Source organism: Dreissena polymorpha, chromosome 6 (genome assembly GCF_020536995.1).
Source record: "Dreissena polymorpha isolate Duluth1 chromosome 6, UMN_Dpol_1.0, whole genome shotgun sequence".
Taxonomy (NCBI): domain Eukaryota; kingdom Metazoa; phylum Mollusca; class Bivalvia; order Myida; family Dreissenidae; genus Dreissena; species Dreissena polymorpha.
The window spans coordinates 96,793,896-96,817,244 of NC_068360.1; the positions used below are offsets into that span (position 1 = coordinate 96,793,896).

The following is a 23,349-nucleotide window of genomic DNA, read 5'->3' on the forward strand; positions in this document are numbered from 1 at the left end:
GTTAGATCTGGTGTAAAACATGCCTAATCATCAAACTAGCCATTGTCATCATAAATTGGAACATCACGTACTCATAGCCGAACTTTGCTATGATACTTCTACAACTAGAAGAATAATACTTTTGCTTGGCATCAGTTCATTTTACTCCATATACTTATTCATAAACAGCGGTTCCATTACGGTAATTGTTAAATAGCATAACTTAATTCCTTTCGTATGAAATTCGAGAAGCATATTAACGCAGAGATTTTACATACAAAACAAGTCAAATTACGAAATGTCAAGTTAACTTCATTTGCATTCACTTGTACCTAGCAAAACAACGAAACAACAAACATGGGCATTAATGAAAGCGATAATCACAATTATAAGAAATAGGTATGAACGGTTCATGTACATATATGTAATGTGTGATAATACAATTAAGCTGCAACTCGTTATTATGTTTGCATAAAGTCCCTAGGGTCGACGATTACGTTGTAAAATGTATGTTCTCTGTGACAACGAAACACAAGGCTTAATATCTTTATTTAAAACGTTATATTCAGTGTTCTCAAAATAGTTATCAAGAAAAACAACTTGATTAACCTCGACTATAGGTATAGGTAGACGTTATTTGGATTATGTCCGTACACGTTTTGTTCTCAATACATTTATAAAATGACTTGTGTTATAAATGTATTAAATATCTGTACATATGACTGCGCGATATTAAGAACAGCTTAATTGTATATTTTATGAAAACATGTACTTTATTGGAAAAACAAGCACAAACACTCACGCGCACTATCAATATGTTAAACTCAAAAAGGTAAAACAGATCACACACGAATATTTAGATTGTCACTAAATATTAGCTTCTTAATACAATATCATTTGTCAAATTATTGCAGTGTTCTTAATATGCGGGGCATCTGTGCAAAATAAGGTTTATGAAAATCTCAAGTATAACTGCATGCAGTCGCCAAATCCTGAATACAAATAATATCGATCCAAACACGTACCTTTATTAATAAACCAAAGCAAGAAGCGTTTAGTTTTTGTTACTAGATATTGGTATTATTTTTTTCAAATAGCAGTTCGTATTCTATTTTAATCTACTCGTTTTGCTCCGTACAGACTTCAAGCCGAACGATGGAGGCGACCATAACACGGAGGACTGTGCAACTTTTGCCCGTATTATCGATTGTCAATGGGTAGATACGCCCTGTGCTAACTCTCTAGGTGCGCTGTGTGAAACCAGGTACTACTGTCTTTCAAACCCAACTTGCGTGAATTGTCTTTAAACTATGGTGTAGTTTTATTGTATTCGTTTTGTAAAGGGTTCTATTACCATAAATACATCTATGCCATACACAGTATCTCTAGAGTGTATCAGGTTCTTTTTCATAGCTATAAAATATATATGGTAAACACACATTAAGAATGTTTGCATAATAGCGATACTTGTTGTTATTTAATCTTAGAGGGCACGAAGAGGCATCAATTAGCGGATGATGAGCGACATGCACTGAAACAGACAGTACTGAACTTGTATTCCAACTGTAAGGCTCCTGGTTGATTATATTTGACTTTAATTTTAAATAAACACTATTGGCTTTCGTGATTTTATTTTATTTAAAAAAAAACACTATTGGCTTTCGTGATTTTGTTATTTGTTTGATTATCTTTAATTATTTCATAGAACGCATGATCAACACGCCGTAAATTCGAGTATAGCTAGACTTATTAAGAAACAAGATAATGAAAATATCTTAATCAGATGGCATCAAACTCTCTTTTGCTAATACAAATTGTTAATAAGAAGCATATGCGCATCAGGTATTATGTTTTATGGATTTAATTCAATTACCGAAGAGAGGAACAAAACGAATACAAACGCATAGATGCAAAATAATAGAAGTATCAATACGAGGTATCACATTTTAATTTATGGTTAAGCAAGTATGTATTGTGCCTCCTTTGGCTGTTTCTTAGTTCGCATCTCATTAAAAATATCCGTGATGATTTTATCAAACGTCTTTTACTTTATTATTACCTGTAAAATAATCTGCATCTCTACACTAGCTCTTCATGCTTATCAAGAAAAGATAACTGTCTCATAAAGAGTGTAAGGAGCGTCTGTTTGACGAAGACTATTTCCGTTATTGCGAAGATGTAATTGTAAACGTTCTTCGAGATGTTACTATGTATATGTTTGATCAATAAGTTTAAATCGATATGGAAATGCGTTTGTTTAGGAATGCATTATCACGTTTCGATCGCCATTTAGACAGTTTTCGATTGATTTTGTCTACATATACTTTTAACAAAAAGGTTTATACGCTATAAAGTGTTGCTAACGTGCATGATCAAACCTGAATGTGTTGCAGTGTAAGTTACACAACCAAGAATACCTCGCACTTTATAGAACTAATGTGGTCGGAAGTTGTTAATGTAGCATCTGCAAACTATAATTGGACGGCTTACATTTATCGGTTACATAATAAATAATAACAAGAAACGTAAAGACGTCGCGTTAATGTGCATCACATTCGAGTGTCTTCGGCTTTAATTTGAGCTGAAAGCCATTTGGACATCTTATGCAATCATACATTTTACAGTAAATGCGGACGCTTATATTCTAATAAAGCATTGACAATATGACAAAAACAGTTATACATTACCTGCTTGCGATATCAAATTGTAGTTAAGTTCTGGAATAATTTCAACGTTAAAGTCATCGTTTATATAAAATATAAGATATTGTACGTAAGAACTTGCACGTTAAACAACTTACTGAGACGGTTACACTATGGCTGTATACTGATGAATTAAACTTTAATTGTAATTGTTATAAGTGTTTTACATTCAGTGCAACATTCAAGCTTACAACGGTAATTGCTGCCGTATGAATATTTTAGTCTATATTGTGTTTTGACGTTAATTAGAAAAGTCATATTATAGCATGACTAAAGAGTATAAGTCATTTTCCCGGACCAACCTACAGTTGTCATCCAAAATAAGCCTAGTTTATATAACACGTACATGTACACCAAGTCGGATGTCATACAGATGAGTTGTGTATCAACATCACAAACATCGTGATAATTACACCAAAGCAAAGCCAATATAGATGATTTTAAGCGGATTACAGAGAAGTACACATATCATGGCTTCAACGCTTTACATTCTAAGATTTTCTAGAACACTTATTTTCGGCTAATGATTGCGACAGAAAAAAAAACACATCATGTTTTATGACAAGTTTTTCTCATATTGGTATAATTTCGAACATTTATACTACTTTACAAGATTTGAATGGACCAAGTGTTGACATGTTTTTGTTATCCAATCAGACTTCCATATTAAATGCTCATTATAATGCTGTGCATTATGCTGTTTGTTAATAAACACAAAATGTTATTATTTATACAGCAAACGCATCAAAACAACAACGACAACGTATACAATGATGTGCCAGAAAATTGCACAACTTTACGTTATAATGTCCGTACTAGTTCACGTATTGTTATGGTGCTACAACAACCGCATACAAATCAACACAAACATATAACACTTTCAAGTATTAAATTCACAGCATACACCTCCTGAATTAAATACTGGCGTGTTATGCTTTCATTGTGTTATTGAACATTAAACTCAACGGATAAGACTGTGTTGTAAGTGTTAATTTTTTTGCTCTAGCTTTGAATGCACAATCTTAGAACTGTTTTGCTGCTAGATCTTTATTTAATATTGGTAACGAGACTGGTGTTACACTGCGGTCTAAACGCCATTTTAATATTGCAAGTTCAATCTTAATCTTAGATTTGTTTGCATTACATGGTTTTAATACTAGAAATGATTTGCATTACATGTTATAACACTTCAAATAAGATACATTAAGTACTTTATTGCCGAGGACAACTAATTGATCATGCGGCGTTTATTGAGTCGATCAGTGCATCCTTGTGTTGCACCTCCAGCAAAACTTTCGGGTGTTACACTGTTGTATGTTCACCAGCTTGTTTGTATTACAATCATAATATACATTACTCTATATTTTATCAAAAGCATACTTAAACTATACATTTAAACAAATATGGGTTGAATACCTGTATAATCAAATAGGGATGATCTGTATTCACAGATTAAACAATCTCCTTACATTGTGTTCAATTTGAGCATTTTACACATAATTATCAGTCATTTGTTTTTTTTACACATTTATAAGAAAGGTTTACCCGGATGTAAATAGTTGATTAAGTCATTTAACAATCGCAATATTAACACGATAAAATGGTCTTTGAAAGAAATATACAAACTGAGTGTGCAGAACAATTCAATCATTATAATGTATTAATAAATTAAACCTTGCTTTAATTTTGTACTAAAAAAAGCATTCGTCTTTTTCAACATGTAATACTTAGTTGTTTTCTTTTAATGCAAAAAAACATTCATTGCAAGTTGAAGCTTTAAACACAATTCATAGAAGATTGAATCAACTAAAAAATGTTCAGATATAGTGTGGATCTTCTCTCTTAATCCTAATTGTGTAAATACAGATACACATCTGGGAGCCGTTTCATCAACGATTTACGACTAGTTGTAAATTACGATTTACATAAATTACGATGTTTAAATGAAATCGCGTTTCATCAAGCAAATCGTAAATTAAAATTACATAAATTTCATACATAAATATACGACTGGGTAAGGGCACCCGTAAATTAACGTAATGGCGGTCGTTTTTGTCATCCAAGATGGCAGGAGACGAACAATTACCAATGCCAAGGCTTTTAAGGGAGAGATTGTTCTCGAAAACCTAAGAGATGAGAACATTGCTTCGATATATCGTCTAAGTAAGGGCGGAATAGAGCGATTGTTGGTTTTGATCGGGGAAGACATAGCACTAACTTGCCGGCGAGCTCATCCCTTTCATTCCGTCGCTTAGGTATGTAAATAAGGCGAAGAAATCATTGATTTAAACAAGTATAATTATAAAATTGTATTTATTTTCAAATAGCAAATAAGTAGCATTTAACCCAAAAACTTGAGAGTAGTTGCCCTTTGTTTACTTAGCATTTGACAACTCGGATTTTGCAAAATGGTTGAAGAATAAGTTATTGTTGTATCTTTTCTTAATAAAAGCATTTGATGATTACCGTTATTAGTTTAAGCATTTATTGTTGTGTTTCTTTACAAATGACTTTATGTTAAACTCATTCTATTTTGTGTCGACGTGTACTTATCGATGACTTTAAGTGGAGACTGATTTACCCCACCCGCTAATGTTGAACTTGTAGTTGTTCTACTTCCAAATGTTATGACTGAACAATACTTTACCTCGAAATTGTTGATTATAACATCGTGATCATGAAAATGAATATGACATCATGATATTGTTTGTGTTTGCTATTTTAAACAAGTTATTGTATTGGTGAGTTAAGTAGATGCTGAGTAATGGTACCTTATGTATTTAATAATTGTAGAAAAATCACCTTAATTGTTTCTATATTGTTCTCATTTGATTACAATGTTGTTCGATTGGTCATTGTCAGCTCGGATACTACTTACCTGTACCCCGGGTACTCTTTAAGTATACTTACATGTAGAGCTAACCCTGTTACAGTTAATATACTTTAATATAGCCGGAAATTTAATGCTAAATGGGTTGTTGTACGCTTAATTTTTTAATTATGTTCACATTAATGTCATTTTTTTTCTCAAATAGTCTTTATATCATCGAAATTTATACTCAAAAAGCATATTGATGCAGTTTTTTCAAAAGCTAAGTTTAATTTAGATAAACAATATGGCTTTACATTTATCTGTAGTGCACTGTACCACATCGAATTTTGGGCAATAATACAACTCGGGTACAGTCTAATAAGGACCGGGTACGTTTAAGTATATTAACCTTACCCGAGGTACATGCAAGTATGCTTAATGATACCAGGGGTACATGTAAGTAGTACCCAAGCTGTGAATAACCAATCGAGCGTGAGAAAAGTAGATTGTACCTTATGTCTTTAATAATTGCAGAACAATTACCTTAATTATTTCTATATTGTTTCCATTTGATTACAATTTATTTATTTGTCAAATTCAATTCTGCAGTGCTATAAATATGCACCCCCCATCCAAAAAATTTATTTCGTGCATATTGATGGGGCTTTTTTATTTATTTACTCCTTTTCTGCATTCCTCCCTTTTGTGTTGGTAATGTGAACATAAAATGATGAGCACTTTCATGTTAATGAATAACTTTTATTTCTTTTTATAGATTTTGGCATATTGCCAAGGGAGATGTTTACTGAGGATTCCATGCCATTAATGTGCAGGCTGTTGCTGACGCCAGCATGAGGTAAATGTAAATACAGTATTATGATTCATTACCTTATCATTAAATTTGGTATAAAAGCAGATAAATACCATAAAAGGTTGAAATAAGCGTAATGCTTATCATCTTTGACATCTAATAATCATTAGTTACGTACATGCGCAAAAATCATTAACTACCACAATAAGCACCATTAACACTGTGTGATCAAGCTTTTGTTCTTTTATGTGTTAGCCAATGCAGCTATCAGTATTATCTTTAAATATTGTCTTAAGTTACATTATTTCATCTAGGTAAGGTAACTAAAATATAGTGATTTGATAATACTTAAGCTAGTTTTGTGAAAATTATTGAGATGCTTTCCTACCTTAATCTAACAATATTAACTGTGGACTGCTGTTTTATCAAAGACAAAGCAACTGCCCAATAAAATATTTCAATTTACAGCAATATCTGAGCACCAATGATGAGGGTCATCTGCTGGGAGATAGTGGGTATCCGTTAAGGACTAACCTGATGACCCCTTAACCTCATCCCTCCCATGCTGCGGAACAGGCCTACAATGACCATCTATGTAGAGGGTGGGTAGTAGAAAGGGCATTTGGAGTGTTGAAATCACGAGATTGGTAACATATTATATAGGTTGTGAAATATAAGTCTTATTAGTGCGAGATCAACTTACCACACAGTATTTAAATGAAGTATTAGTGCCAATCTCTTTCTGACAGTGTCTTAAATCAAACGTAACTTCTAAAGCTTGATAACGTACAACTTTAATAATCAAATTTTAGAATTTATATGTAAATTAACTTTTATAATAACTGAGGGTTGTTTGCATGTGTAAATATGATGTTTCATAACAAAATGTCCGTTTAAATAAACTGATGATTTATTCATTTTATTTTAAATCTTAAAAATTCATTTTGCTTATCCTCAGACTCTATGTATGAAATATTGTTTACAAGTGCATTTAAATGATATTGTGCATTAATAGTGAATACAGGCACAAATACAGTGTTTTGTAGGCTATATATTATATATAATTTATATTGAAATTAAATTAATGTCAATGGTATCAGGACAATTTAGTCACTTAGACAAATGTCTATGTTAAAGAAATACTTTTGATATTTGTTTAGATATCTGCATGCCACTGGTGGATGTTGGCCTTTCAAGTCCAATAAGTGCTGTGAAATATCAACTGTGTACATGCCCCTGCATAACCTGTGTCTGGATTCAAACGTTCCACTGATAGAGGAATTGGTTGGAAATGTGATGGAACCGGAAGTTATGAACAACACACCAGTACATCGAGCAGCATGTGATAAGAGGCAGCAGCTGATCAAACTGTTTCATAAAATGTGTAAACAATTTATAGTTATAAATGTTATAAAGTGATAGATGGCTCGAGTCTTCTCTGAATAGGCAGAGCTACACTACTCAGCCAAATGGCGTAAAGTTGTGTCATAGCTGATTTGGAAGGATTGGTATTCCTGGTCGTCTAGACACAATAGTTACAACAGCTGATGTTTGCATGTTTTATAATTGTGTATGCATAATTTGTCTAATATTTACTTCAAGGTTATAGGTTTGTGAAAGAAAAAAATGTCAATGTTCTGAGGACCAATAAAAAAGTTATGTGTTAGGTATTACCAAGTGCTTGATTTAATATTTATTTTAAAGGGAACTTTTCCTAAATTTTGGCAGATATTCAAGTTTTTCATTAAACGCTTTTATATTGATACATGTAAACACTGGATCTAAAAAGCTCCAGTAAAAAAAGAATACAATTAAAGAAAGATAAAAAGTAACTCCTACAGGGCTCAAACCACTTACCCCTGAAGTAAAAGCCTCACACTAAGACCACTTGTCCGTCCATGTTGATACAATGAGTGATGTATTTTACACTTTATATAAGCAATCCTCATCGTGTCACAAAATATTACGACAACAACAGAACTCTACAAATTATTCAATCGTCGAGTGTTGCAGCAGATAGTTGCAACGCTTTAAAATTTTCAAGTTTTTAAATCGTCAAAAGTTGCATATAATGGATATTTTAGAGCATGGTAAATGTTCAGTATTACTGTTTCCTCACAAATATCATAACTACAACAAATGTTTGCGAATCTTAAACTTATTTTTTTTTAATTTAGTCAATTTACCAAAACTGGAAAAGGTCCCTTGAATATTGAACAGTTATCTGAGCTCCAGAAAAGATCATATACTCAAGGTACTTTTCCCCATTAACAATTATTCAAGTGATATTTTACCCACTGACTTTCGCTCTAAAAGGTGTTCTCTGTAATGAACATTCTCAAAGCCACATTAAAACAAGGGCTGTTAGTAAAACATGCATGCCCCCCATTTGGGCTGTCAGTTGTAGTGGCAGTCATTGTGTGAATACGTTTTTTTGTCACTGTGAACTTGACCTTTGACTTAGTGACCTGAAAATCAATAGGAGTCATCTGCCAGACATGATCAATGTACCTACGAAGTTTCATAATCCTAGCTGTTGGCATTCTTGAGTTACCATCCGGAAACCATTTGACTATTTTGAGTCACCGTGACCTTGACATTTGACCTAGTGACCTGAAAATCAATAGGGGTCATCTGCAAGTCATGATCAATGTACCTATGAAGTTTCATGATCCTAGGCGTAAGCATTCTTAATTCATCATCTGGAAATCATTTTACTGTTTCAACTCACTGTGACCTTGACCTTTGACTTAGTGACCTGACAATCAATAGGGGTCATCTGCCAGTCATGATTAATCTACCTATGAAGTTTCATGATCCTATGTCCTAAGATTTCTTGAGTTATCTATCATCCGGAAACCATCTGGTGGACAGACCGACCAAGCAAAACAATATACCCCCTCTTCTTTGAAGGGGGGCATAAAAAGTGGGCTTGTAAATGTAACGGTACTTTATAATAATAAGTGTGCTGTCTATAAATATGGATATTATTGTCATAAAAAAATAGAAGTTTTCCAATATATTAGATTGTTTCCGAATGTATTTACTAAACTTTACCCCTTTATGAGTCTCTGTTCAATTATTTAGTCATCTACCGTTAAAATGTTGTTTACCTGTGCATTTTTTTTGTATTTTTATTGAAATGTTTATGATAATAATGTTTATGGTATTTGATAACAGTTGCTATTACACTAGTTTTCAATGAATAAAACACAAAGAACATTCACAAATATTTATTATTAATCAGGAAGTAAAATATATTAACTGGGCATGGTATTATAATTCATATGACAATTTATATCTTACATGATAGTATGTGTAATAATAAGTTTCATGGACTCACTGAACACCATCACATGTAAAATCAATTAAAAGTTCTAGAAACAATTGAGCAATTTAGAATTTCATTTTTTTTTAAAAGAGAAACCAGTTCCTCGTGATTATTGCTTATGTCCCTCTGAATGGCATATCTTTCCCTTGACGCCATCAACATCTCCTCCCGAGTTTTATTACGCTGTTGCTTCATTCTTCACATGTTGCTGCAAGCAGATAAATTTACTAGTTTATACATTTAACAGAACTAAATATTAAATACACAACATATGACACTATGGTCATAATAAGTTAGCATGCCTACATGACCTGGTTTTGTTTCTGAAAGTTGGTTTTTGTATTGCAAAATTAACCTAGCTTTCTGAACTTAAACTCAACATTTGTGTGTGACACTAATGCTCTACATTCCAATTTCTTTTTTAAGTACATGGATGTCGAAAGAATTAAATAAAAAATACCTTGACACACAAGTTCATACCCTGGTAAATAGGTTACCGGTAATAAAGTTAAATGAAAAAATGCAGCAATACTTTATCCCCATAAAACAGAGTACAATGAAAAACAAGAGCACCGCATAACAGGTGTGAACGCTCGGCTACGGGTGCATTTTTTAACGAATAAAAGCTTGTCAGAATTATTTTAAGGTCCTTCACCTTTGACCTAGTGACCCAAATATGGGTGAGGCGTGTAGAACTCGTCAAGGTGGAGCTGCATATGAAGTTTCAAAGTTATAGGTGGAAGCACTTTGATTTTATGGCCAAAGTTCAATACATTGACAAAATGTTAAGGACTGAGCATGACACGGACGACACGACACGCTGGCTATGACAATACCTTGGGTTTTCTCCGAAAACAGCCCAGCTTTAAATTGAAAACATAAATTGTTACATTTTCATTGTAGGAAATAATTAGCAGTCAGCTTTACTATAATCTATAGAAAAAATAAATAATTACTAGTTGTTGCTTCTGCCTTCAGTTTTATGTTTTAATGTAGCTGAGTGACACAACTTCTGTTTGAGTTTTGTCAACCGTGTTCTCTGTCCATTCAATTTTGGTCCTTCAGCCAGTAATAACATTATTTTTCTTTTCTGGAAAAACAAAGAAATGAAAACTGCATTTGTGATCTTTACATGTAACACAGTTTTGCAGAGAAAGCAATATAAATCAATGTTGATTATTTACATCTTGTGAATCAACACTATAATAAATTATTGTGGACAATGATATTTATTTAATGCTTTCCGTTGGTTTATAGAGAAATATCGGTGGATTAAAACGGATAATTTCACTATTTCAAACAATGAAAATTATCAGTGAGAATTATCGATTATTTTCATTGCTTAATGTGAAATGACGTCATTTATTTGACAAAATGACGACATAATCCCAACGACATTCTTAAGTAAAACTCTTTAACAATGTATATAAACTGCGAAAAAAGCATAAAATAAAAAGAAAATTTGTTGGATTCGGTGAAATATTGATTTTAATTCACTCGTGATCATAGAAAATATATATTTTCACTCGTGGCTGCGCCACTTGTGAAAATATCATTGTCTATGATCACTCGTGAATTAAAAACGATGATCCACCGAATCCAACAAATATCCCCTACATAATAGACAAACAAATAACATTCACAATGATATGACATTTGTGATTACTAAACATGTTGTGTCATGTGAATCTAATACCTTATTGAAATAAAATATTTGATAATTGAACACAAAAATGCTGACATGACAAACTTTCAATCCATGATGTCTTGTTATTGTCAGCCTGAATTCCGATTGGTCTCTATTAAATTATATTATTAAACTGTTAATTGATCTACACCACAGTCACATTTCTGCATAGAAATAACAAAACAATTAATCTTACCAATACATTTTTATTCATGGATAAAGAAAATAAGCAAAAAATCTTCATTCTTGTCAATATCAATTGCCGCCTTAGAGTCTTTTGATGATTTTTGCTTTGGCAGACACTTGGCTGAAATAATTCGTGTTCAGATTTATCCTGAACGCGAATTATTTCAGCTGTCTTCATTCATAACCAACAAGTTCTCAACTCACATTTCAACCGTCTCCATCCAAAATAACTTCTTTTTGCGTTTAGTAACGGAAGGAGAGTGTCGGCCAAACAGCAATCGGTAGCCTTCCACACCGGTCTACACGTCGTTTTCCAGTGTTTGTTTTTGTTTCAATTCACAACTAGCATTGTTTTTGTTAGTCCAAATAATTAGACGTAATTCGACCTCATATTTATAGGAGTATGTTTTTTGTGCGATGTTTGTCTTAGCTGACAGAACGCGCGAAAATTACGTCATGCAATTTTTCAGACTGTGTCACTATTTTTTTCGGTTACAAAATACGTATATTTAAGTAGTCGTATTTTATGTATGTTGCATTTACGATTTCGTTGATGAAACGGAGTTTATGTTAAATCGTAAACGACTACATTAATCTCGATACATAATTTACGATCGTATAAAAATACGTAATTATTGATGAAACGGCCCCCTGAATGTAATACTCGTACATTTATTATATTACAATTAACAACAATTAATATACAACACAACCATCCGTCTATCAGTACAAGAGAGGTAACCCATCACTAGAACACTCAATGTATACTAGCTTACTTACCGTGGCATATTATCATGTCTCAGTAAACAGGAAATATCTAGGAGTAAACGTATGTATTATTATTGACATTTTCTTCTTGAACTGAATGAAGTATAGAAGCTACGATAGAACTACGATTATTAAGAAACAAGGTAACCGTATTATCTTATGTGTTCATGCAATAGATGTCTTTGGATAACCTCGTAATCACCCAGACTAATAATATGTTTATATGTTTATATTCAGTCATATGAATGTTTGATAGCATTTGAACAGGATTTAACAACCGATGATATGTACGGACCGTAGGGTGAGTCTAGCATTAACCGTTTTTATGTAAAGACTTCTGTTCTTGTATTGTAAATGATTCTTTATCTGTTGTTTGATTATTACCATATTTGTGTCGACAGTATTGTCTTGTATAAGACCAGGAGCATTTCAACGGCATGGGCGATTTTGTTTTACCTGAAACGTGTCTTGCTATGTAAGTGGTCTATTTAATCAATACTACGCAATGATCTCGAAATTTTAAACCGGTTATAAAATAAATAATGCCCGCATCCAAAGGTTACTACACATAAACAAACGTTAGGAGACTCAGCAAACGAGTTAATATACACGTAGGCGCATTATATCAGCCTTCCGATATTTACACTATTTTGTTAAGACGTTATGGTCTCTTCCCGAGTTTACAAACTTCTTAGTGTGTTATCAAATGCAGCGAAGCGTCATTTACAGTATTATATGCACACCATACATTGTATGCATACGTTCTTATACATAAATAAATCGGATTGTTTCTCATTAGTTTTACTTACGAACATGTTTTCTGTTAAATTGAAGTACAAGTGAAATTTGGTATACTAAGTCTAGGGTAAGTGGTGTTCTGAATGTAGCTTGTGCGTTTTGGAATAATTGCAAAATTCTACCAAATACTTTCAGTAAGCACTTAAACTTACCAGCCGTGTCCGACGGTCTACAGTTCCAGTGTAAACCTCTTTATCCGGTAGACCAGTGCATTGGCAAACATCTATTTAATCCCTCATCCTAAGTGTATGACAATCAATTATAATAAGATCGGTAAATTATATACTCATCCCGTTACTATTAATGTTGCTTTTTCAGCATTAACATTTGTACATGTATACTATGGACATACAATACGTACACCGTTTTTCATTACAAAACAATTTGCAAAAAATATATTAATTTGAAAGGTGTCATTCGATGATTCGTATTGCAGGAATTTTCTGGACTTTTTTTGTTTTATGTGTTTTGCAATAATTTTAGCATTGGATATTTTCGATAACTCCCGATACAAATCAGATGAAAGCGTATTTTGCGACACAATGTTGGATGCGTCGAGGCAATATAAAGGACTTATTGCCTGAATAATGAATGGAACACATTTGTATTGCAATAAATTCTTTACTTCGATATCTATGTTTATGTTAAGATCCATATTAAAGAAAGAACAGCGTTTGAATTGAGGTAATTTCTACTGTATTTGGACGATTTTAACTTGCGAATACTCGTTTTGGTGTTGCTCATTCGAAGATGTTTTCTGTGGATCAATGTCAATATTCTAAAAGCATCAGAATTATCATGATAACTTAATCAGTGTATGTGCATGTGTACTTCGAAATTCGATGAGATAATTCCGCGTCGGAGAATGCATTATGTGTTGACCTGAACTAAGTCCCACTCCCTACCTAATTCACTTATTGATACATGAACGTTTGTAAAGATTTTTAATAAAAACTTCCATTTCCGCTATTTTTATCTTAATTTTGATGAGGTCTTGTGTTTAAAAGAGGGGTGGGTGGGGTGTGATGGCGAAGTATCTGGAATAAACGCCACCTCTCCGGTATTCCGACCATCCACTAAACTCAAATTATCTGTGAACGGGTATTTAACCTGGGCTGACCAGAAAAGAAGTGCTTACCGGACAGAAAGCTACTACTACTTCTACCACTACTACTACTAATACTGCTTCTACTACTACTACTACTACTAATACTGCTTCTACTACTACTACTACTATTACTACTACTACTACTACTACTACTACTACTACTACTACTACTACTACTACTACTACTACTACTACTACTACTACTACTACTACTACTACTACTACTACTACTACTACTACTACTACTACTACTACTACTACTACTACTACTACTACTACTACTACTACTACTACTACTACTACTACTACTACTACTACTACTACTACTACTACTACTATTACTACTACTACTACTACTACTACTACAACTACCACTACCACTACTACTTCTACTACTTCTACTACTACTACTACTACTACTACTACTACTACTTCCACTACTACCACTACTACTACTACTACTACTACTACTACTACTACTACTACTACTACTACTACTACTACTACTACTACTACTACAACTACTTCTACTACTACTACTACTACTACTACTACTACTACTACTACTACTACTACTACTACTACTACTACTACTACTACTACTACTACTACTACTACTACTACTACTACTACTACTACTACTACTACTACTACTACTACTACTACTACTACTACTACTTCTACTACTACTACTACTAATAATAATGATAATAATAATGATAATAATGATAATAATAATACTAATATAAAAACAAAATAATAATATAATATAAAGAGTTTTAACAAGAGTAATACATTAACAACAACAATAATTATAATAATAATTACTATCGGTATCTATAAGAACACAATCATCAATATTATGACCACAATGACCAGTATGCAGTCCCTGATCGTGTTTTTATAAAAAGACATGCATATGATAATAAGCATATGATAATATTAGTCTATGCGAGTTATAACGTTGCTGATAGTCCTGCAATTAAACGTCCGAGGTCGACTTTGTGTGCAGTTTATTGAAAACTTCTGCCTTACGTATATGGATCCAAGCTTACTCCTTCAGTTCTATGTTCAATTCAGAATCATCGCTAATACACAGGACAAATGAAGGTGAGCAATTACCTTATATGTATTGATGTGCTATAAGGTTTATCTCGCGTGATGTTAAGTATATTCATGTAATTATTAAAATAAACCTAATGCTGCTTATAAACATTAGTTTAAATGCCTATTAAAATGTGTGGATTCTGGTATATTAAATGAGCATATATACCAACAATACTTAACCTTGCGTGCAGCCTTTCCTTAAATAATTCCTGCTACTCTTAAATTCTGAAAACGGACGAACTTTGTTTTATACTGGGATGCACCGGAATGGACTTTCCTTCAAACAATTTGGGAGCAGAACATTTGTCCTCCCTGGCACATTCTCTTCTGATACGTAAGCATATGCGGACATATGCTCTCCAAGACATAACTCTTGCCGAACGATTGCCATCCCGGCATTTATAAAATCATTGCCATATACTTTGATAGCTGAAACAATTACCTTATTACAACAAATTACGCATTGCGGCTAAAATGCAATAATCTATTGATTTATGTATTCCGGTTTCATTAAGAAAACTCAAAACACGTGTATGAAATATTTTGAACAAAGGTCGCTAATTTCATGGCATAAAGACTTGCCTTTATTAATGACATTCTAATATATTGCGAAGGCATATTTCCGAGGTAGGCCAGTGTTCGACATTCAAACTATTTGAGTACTTAGATTGATAGTGTACGTTTTTTGGTTAGACGAAAATAAAACCAACTCTGGTATTAAGAGTGAAAATAAACGTTCTTGCATGGACAGAGTCGGAAACTCCTTTAAAGATTTTGGATAAGAACATGGATAGTGTACTTGGATGGATCGACTTTGACCCTGCTAGGAATAATTTAGTGCTCTCATTTATAATTTATGTACTTGATTGAACCGACGAGGATCCAACAAGACTACTTTGTGGCACTTAAATAATAATGTAGTTTCTTGGATGGACCAAATACGACCCTCTTATAAACAAGTGGTGTTTCTTAAATGGTTAATGTGCGTTCTTAAATCGACTCAGTTGGAGATTCCTAACACAGTGTGGGTATTTAAAGTGATAATGCACGTAATACTATTTGGAAGGACAGCGTTAATAACTTAAAGAATCCAGTGGTTTTCCTAAAGGTATTAGGCAAGAAATAGACGGTTACGCGTAAAAAAAAATAAAATGACACAAATTATAAATATACATGCATTTTACATTTATTGTATTAATCGATATAGATAAGGCATATAACTGGTGTTTTATCAGCTGCTGGGTGAAGTAAAATACTATTTTAATGTTTTCTATTTTTTGCAGATGAAAATCTATTCAGGAGTATGTGTTTACGTCACGACAATTGTCTCCGAAATTATCATCATCATCATCATCATCAGCAGCAGCAGCAGCAACAGCATCGTATTTGTCGTTGTCGTCGTCGTCGTCGTCATCTTCATCATCATCATCATCATCACCATCATCTTCTTCATATTCTTCTTCTTCTTCTTTTTCTTCATGAATGACACCAACAACATTAATACATTTTAAATGTATACACATAATTATCCTCAGTTTTTTCTTCATCATCGCCATTAATGGTATCGTTATAGTAATGAACCGCAGCATCATCTTTGCCACTATAAATACTATGACCATAATAGCCACCACACAAAGCATCAACATCACCATTATCATCATCATAACTTGAATCTTCATCAACAGCAATAGGTTTTTTGAATCTTCAAAATACAAAAATAATGTTTTAGTCCTATTTTGGGAGAAATGAAACGTTATTTGGTTTCGTCAAAAATGCCATTCTGATAACAATCATCTTTTAAACATACATATTGCTTCTTTTAACATTAGTATACAAGTGAGTGATTTAACATTCTGCCTGAACAACCCGTGAATGATGACGTCACGACCAGAATTCGCCAATCAACCGTTGCGCATTATCAAACCCTAATCCATTGGTTGATCCGGTTACGAAGATAACAGGTTGTTTACTCACAGACATCTCTATTTCGCTTCAGTTTCTACGGTACATGGTAATACTTATCATAATTTCAGCTTCACGTATCGCCAAGATACATTATTATACATGCGATGTTTCAGCAAATACTACAAAAAGGCAAAAAATTGTAATATAAGTACAAGTCGGTTGATTGTGTGAATATAAACGCATTGCCTGCCACAAGCAATTGTTCTCGAAGAGGCAAATGTTAAAATAATTTATGGATACGCTTAATATTTATGTCATGTAATGTGACATTATTTATGTAAAGACAAAATTCGTTAATTATGCATATGTTGATATATTTCAAGCACAATCACTTTCATAAGTCCATGGTTCCCTTTACCATTTCATTATCGGAAAATACCGAATAAGCACGTTAAACTATGTTTAGGGTACATGCTTAATTTGATATCGTGTTCCTGCTTTTACATATGAAATAAAGCTCGTGGTAGAATGTGCTGAATATCACATGCATAATAATGTACCTTTGCAATAACTTTAGCTGAAGACGGCACACTATGGTATGACCGTATGGCAGCAAATACATTAACGGGCACATGCTTGTTTACCTAATTAAAAAATAAGCTATTTGCTTTTATTATTGTTTTATCAATATTTCTCAAAATATAGATCACTAGTTGTTTCATCGTTAATTTATAATAATTATAATAATAATAATAATAATAATACTAATAATAATAATAATAATAATTATAATAATAATAATAATAATAATTTATTTTTTAAATTATAACGTAATCATAATAAATCAAACAAACAGAAGTAATGGTGTGGTTAAGCAGCATGTAAAGCAAAATAAAACTATATCTAAATGTCAGTCAAGTGCAATGTGCATTATTTAAATATATAAGTAATCAGTTCCTTTTTGAAGTGACAGGTAACTGAAAACCTCACTTTTGGTGTGATGTCTTATTGGAAGTTTTGAATCAGATTTGACAAGTTAATTGTAAAGCTGTTTGCACTCTTTTAATGTCAACCTGGAAATTTACAGTTGTATTTTTGTGAAGTCATGTAAATTTGACCAGTTCAATTTTTGGTAGACGGAGTGGGTACTTTACACCTAACAGCATTAGCATCGTGCAGGGTTTCACTACATTTCGAAAACCAGATGTCAAAGTTCTCTGTGCTTGAAATGTGCATAGGTCAATATACTGAAATGTCCAGTTATTTTCTTTCTGTATATTTGTTAATTTCTCTGAAAATGTTTTAAGTAGACATTTTAGAGAACTAATATACAAATTTCTTTTTATGATAATTAATATAGTGTTGATTTAGATGTCTGGTTACATTTGCATCAAGAATGCAGAAGTGAAAAGAGAGCAAATTGCAAAATGCTTAAGAGAAAAAGAAGAATGCTGTTTCAATTAAAATCTCTGCAATGTTTAAAGAGATTTCATAATTCATAATTTCATAATTTATATAGGGGGCATGTGTTGTATTCGGTAGAATATCGACTTAAAGAATATTAATAGAAAATAATATTGTCACTAGTGGCGAATCAATATTTTTATCTATGATCACGACTGAATTAAAATCATTATATTACCGAAACCAACACATATTTATTTTATTTTATGTTTTTTTCACCTTTTACTTTCATCGTTAATTATCACTGTTTGATACATTAAATAATTAATTATCACTGATATTTCTCTATAAACCACAGGATAGCATTAAATAAAAATTAGTATTTTTACAGTTGATGTTTGTTATTTTATGTTCATTGTTTAAATTTAGAGTGGAGGTAACAGCTGCTCTAAACATACGTGTGCGCGGAAAGTTTTGACTGTTACATCTATTTTGTATGAGTGCAGAACCTTGCTCAGATATGCATAAATGATTTCCGTGAGAAACTACAAGTAAACGTAAACATGACACATGTTTCCAAGCACGGAATAAACATTAAACACAGTTGGTTTATATCAAACTTACCTGATAAAACATTTCCCACGAAATAGCTCCTTGAACTAAATGCAAAATTTCCGTCAAGAGCGTACGTAGTTTTATGAATATAATATGGGTTGTTTACCCAGTTTGTCTATTTGTCAATTTTGTACAATACAGTCTTCAACCAGGTTGCATTTCTCTTGTTTTGGTCGAAGTTTATTTTCAGAAAATAAAACAAACATTGCACCGTGTAGACCTTATCCATTACAATCAACGTCACTGCATTTTATTCAGTGGTAGTATTGTCATAAAGTAGTTTGTAGAAAATAGCTTAATGCATATGGCCTATCTTATTTAATATGTATGTATCATACACATAGTCAAAACATTGACGGGACATATGCGTACGGCCAAAGAGTATAGAGACGCACAGTCTAAATGTGGCTGATAGCGCAGGGCAGGCGTTTTTATTTCAAACAGTCATATCTACATTTCAAATCTGCATCACAGATTTAACAGCTCAGATGCCTGCCTGTCTGATTGTAAGCCAGTTCTCGTCGCTCCGTCAAAAAGGAATCATGCTACGTGTCGGTGCGGTGTTTTTGTTGTTTTTGGTGGTGTCCCTGGGCGCCTCTCTTGAACCCAGATACAGGTCCGAGTTCACGTACGATGAACAGCTTCTGGAGAAGATGATCCGCATGGAGGCAGAAATGGACAAGTGGGAGACACGGATGAATGAGCAACTCGGACAGCTAACGAGCTTACGGGAACACATTGACCATCTGATGAAGACCGAGGATTCGTGTCTGAAGCTCATACAGGAGGCGTTTTTGGAATCCCGTAACAACCTGACGGCACTGCAGTCCCGAACTGATGGCCTAGCACAGCAGCTCACAGAAAAAATGAAAAAAGGTGAGTTTCAATTGCAACATAAAATCAAATATTGCTTATTTATTTAGACCATATTTGTAATATATGATATGTTCAAGTATTTGAAGGCCATAAAAAATATAAAAATCAAATTAATTTACATTACTCATTTGAATAGGTAGTGTATCGTATTATACGACGTGCAAAGATGGATGGATTCCATGCAAGGGTTCCTGCTACTTATTTTCTGCGGTCGGAACGGCATTTACAGACGCGGAGGTACATTTATTTCATATTCAACACCAATAATTTATTAACAAAATCGAGTGTATATAAAAGCAATCGATGGATATAGATCAAATAAGTTATATGAACTCTGTGTATTACAGTAGATTCAATCAAACAAATAACCGCAAGTTACTCGTTTTTTGAAATGGAATAATTATTATGATAATCAATATAATAATAATGTACACTATTATTTATAGTATATTACTTACAGCAATATTGTCGACAACACGAAAACAGTCATCTTGTCCACGTAGACGATGCCTGTGAAAACGAGTTTTTGAAAGACCGAATGCGCTTGTTCAAAGGTGAGTATTTAAATGTACTTGTTTGATACTTAATTGTAGTATCACATTTAAATTTAATAGATTTAAACAAACTCAGCGTTCCACATGCAATATTAAACAAAATAAACACTTAACACACATCGATAATACTAGATCTTGGCGCCTATGTCTTAATACGAGTATTGATTTTGATTTTTTAATGAGTAATATCTTTGGAAGTTTGTAAAGATTTAATTACATAAAATCATTATTCTTAAATGATAATACATATTTATCCACAGGCATATCGTACAATAAATAACCATTACGTTATGATTTTTATTGTATTTTACCAATTGCTGTCACAATTAAGATCAGATGCGTATGGTGTATTCACCTTTGTAAATACAACGATAAAATGAACACTTTTTACGATATAAGATCATCTGAGAAAAAAATTGCAACAACAATTGAAAGATCTATTAATCTGGAGTGTTTTAACCTTTTGTATGACGTTTTATTGCGATAATTTCGTTTTTTGTATTCTGTATACACGCTGGTGTCAAACATATTTGCCTATGTTTATCTGTAGAGTTTCACTGGTGGGTCGGAATAAAGGATGAAGATAAAGAGGGAGTCTGGAAATGGTTCGACACTGATGAAGTGGCAACATTTACTGGTATACATTCTGATTGCATTCGACAGCTGTAAACATACATATATTTGGTGGGATCTTTGGGAGTAGCGATCTTCAATCGTTTGAATATTATTTCGAAATAAAATTATTGTTTAAACCATGATTATGCAATATAGCAATATTATTGTTGTCATCTTAAAATGCCGTCTTATATATATTCGTATCGATAATGTTTAAAACATTTTGTGAAAACTAAAATAATTGCGTCTCCCGAACAAATCTTCAGTCAATAATCAAGTTTAATTCGATATTGACAATTTATTATCATCCAACTTGCCATTGTCGTCATAAATAAGTACATCACATACATTATAGCCGGTCTTGGATACGATAGTTCTACAATTATAAGAATAATACGTTTGCTTGGTATCTTTTAAATATATTTCAAATACTTATTTATACACCTGCTACATTATAGTAACTGTCGTAAAGCATAGCTAAATTTAATTCGGATGAATTTTGAGGAGCATATATACGAACAGTTCTTACATAAAACTCATGTCAAATTTAGACAAGTCAAGTCAACTTCAATAGCACACACTTCTACCTTGCCAAAACAACAAAACAACGCATATGGACATTAATGAAAGCGTAAATCGGGATGAAAATAAAGTATTGAGTATGAACATTTTAGGCACACATGTGTTATGTTTGGTAATACAATTATATTGCAACTCGCTATTACGTTTGCAGAATGTTTCTAGGGTTGAAGATGAGGTTTAACAATTTTGTTTTCTGGAACAATTAAACGCATAGGCATTATATCTTTTTACAGAACATCTTATTAAGTGTTGTTAAAAAAAGTTGTCAAGAAACGCAACTTGATTAACCGTATCTATAGGTGTAGACTGACGTCATTTGGATAAAGCCCGTACACGTTTTGTTCTAATAATATTTCTACAATGTCCTATGTGTTAAATGTATATAACATATGAATATATGACTGCGCGATATTAAGAACATTTTAATTGTATAGTTTGTGAATAAATGTACTTCATTGGAAAAATAAGCACAAACACTCACGCGCACTTCAAACATGTTAAACTCCAAAAGGTGAAACAGACCACACACAATATTTCGACTTACTCTATATATTAGCTTCTTAATACGATACCATTTGTCAAGCAATTGCAGTGTTCTTACTATGCGGGGGAGCTGTGCAACATTTAGTGTATAATAAATGTCAATTATTACTGCATGCAATCGCCAAATCGTTAAACAAATAATATCAATCCAAACACGTATATGTATTATTAAACCAAAGCAAGAAGCGTTTTGATTTTGTTACTAGATATTGGAAAAAAATGTCAAAACGAAGTTCGTGTTCTATTTTAATATACTCTTATGGCTTCTTACAGACTTCAAGCCGGGCGATGGAGGCGACCATAACACGGAGGACTGTGCAATGTTTTACCCTATTTATGGTTACCAATGGGCCGATTGCTCCTGTTCTTCCGATCGAGGTGTGCTGTGTGAAGCCAGGTACTACATTCTATCAAACGCAGACCGTTTTTATTGTCTGTAAAGTATTGGATTTGTTATGTATTGTATTCATTTTGTACAGGCTTCTATTACCGTACATACATCTATGCCATACACTCTTTCACTAGAGTGTATCAGGTTCTTTCTTATAGCTATAAAAATTGTATGGTGAAAACAAATTAAGAATGTGTGCATAATAGCGATATGTTATTTAATCTTAGAGGGCACGAAGAGGCATCAGTAATCGGATGTTGAGCGACATGCACTGAAACAGACAGTACTAAACTTGTATTCCAACTGTAAGGTTCCCTGTTGATTATATTTGACTTTTATTTTAAATAAACACTATTGGCTTTCGTGATTTTGTTATTTGTTTTATTATCTTCAAATATTTCATAGTAACGCATGATCAACGCGCATTAAATTCGAGTATAGCTATACTTATTAAGAAAAAAAGATAATGAAATTAATCAGATGGCATAAAACTCTTTTTTTACTTATACAAGTTTTTAATAAGAAGCATTTGCGGATCAGGCGTTATGTTTTATGGATTGAATTCAATTACTGAA

The 23,349-nt window shown here is 32.8% G+C and overlaps 1 protein-coding gene and 2 long non-coding RNA genes across 4 annotated transcripts; 2 read left to right on the forward strand and 1 right to left on the reverse strand.

Moving 5' to 3' along the window:
* The first annotated feature begins 5,052 nt into the window (after positions 1-5,052).
* LOC127834777 (uncharacterized) lies at positions 5,053-8,797 on the forward strand. 2 transcript variants are annotated; one of them, XR_008028173.1, is made up of 4 exons: positions 5,053-5,092; positions 6,269-6,349; positions 6,773-6,906; positions 7,465-8,797. It is a non-coding gene; the product is annotated as an uncharacterized LOC127834777 (long non-coding RNA). The 2 variants fall into 2 exon arrangements; XR_008028172.1 differs by lacking the exon at positions 5,053-5,092 and having other exon boundaries at positions 5,698-6,349.
* A 725-nt stretch (positions 8,798-9,522) lies between these two features.
* LOC127834778 (uncharacterized) lies at positions 9,523-11,982 on the reverse strand. The gene is made up of 3 exons (XR_008028174.1): positions 11,713-11,982; positions 10,592-10,725; positions 9,523-9,843 (listed from the first exon to the last, which is right to left on the reverse strand). It is a non-coding gene; the product is annotated as an uncharacterized LOC127834778 (long non-coding RNA).
* Positions 11,983-19,665: 7,683 nt separating this feature from the next.
* Positions 19,666-23,136, forward strand: LOC127834776 (C-type lectin domain family 10 member A-like). The gene is made up of 6 exons (XM_052360806.1): positions 19,666-20,089; positions 20,226-20,326; positions 20,550-20,643; positions 21,194-21,280; positions 22,657-22,780; positions 23,002-23,136. Exons 1-6 carry the CDS (start codon positions 19,702-19,704, stop codon positions 23,033-23,035), a joined length of 828 nt encoding a protein of 275 aa, XP_052216766.1. The 5' UTR covers positions 19,666-19,701; the 3' UTR covers positions 23,036-23,136.
* The last annotated feature ends 213 nt before the right edge of the window (positions 23,137-23,349 follow it).

Bases quoted from the DNA above. Each gene is read 5' to 3' on its own strand.
- LOC127834776 (XM_052360806.1), top strand. From the start codon at position 19,702: ATGCCTGCCTGTCTGATTGTAAGCCAGTTCTCGTCGCTCCGTCAAAAA. The intron at 20,327-20,549 runs GTACATTTATTT...TATTACTTACAG, and splicing joins CGGCATTTACAGACGCGGAG to CAATATTGTCGACAACACGA. The intron at 20,644-21,193 runs GTGAGTATTTAA...GTTTATCTGTAG, and splicing joins CCGAATGCGCTTGTTCAAAG to AGTTTCACTGGTGGGTCGGA.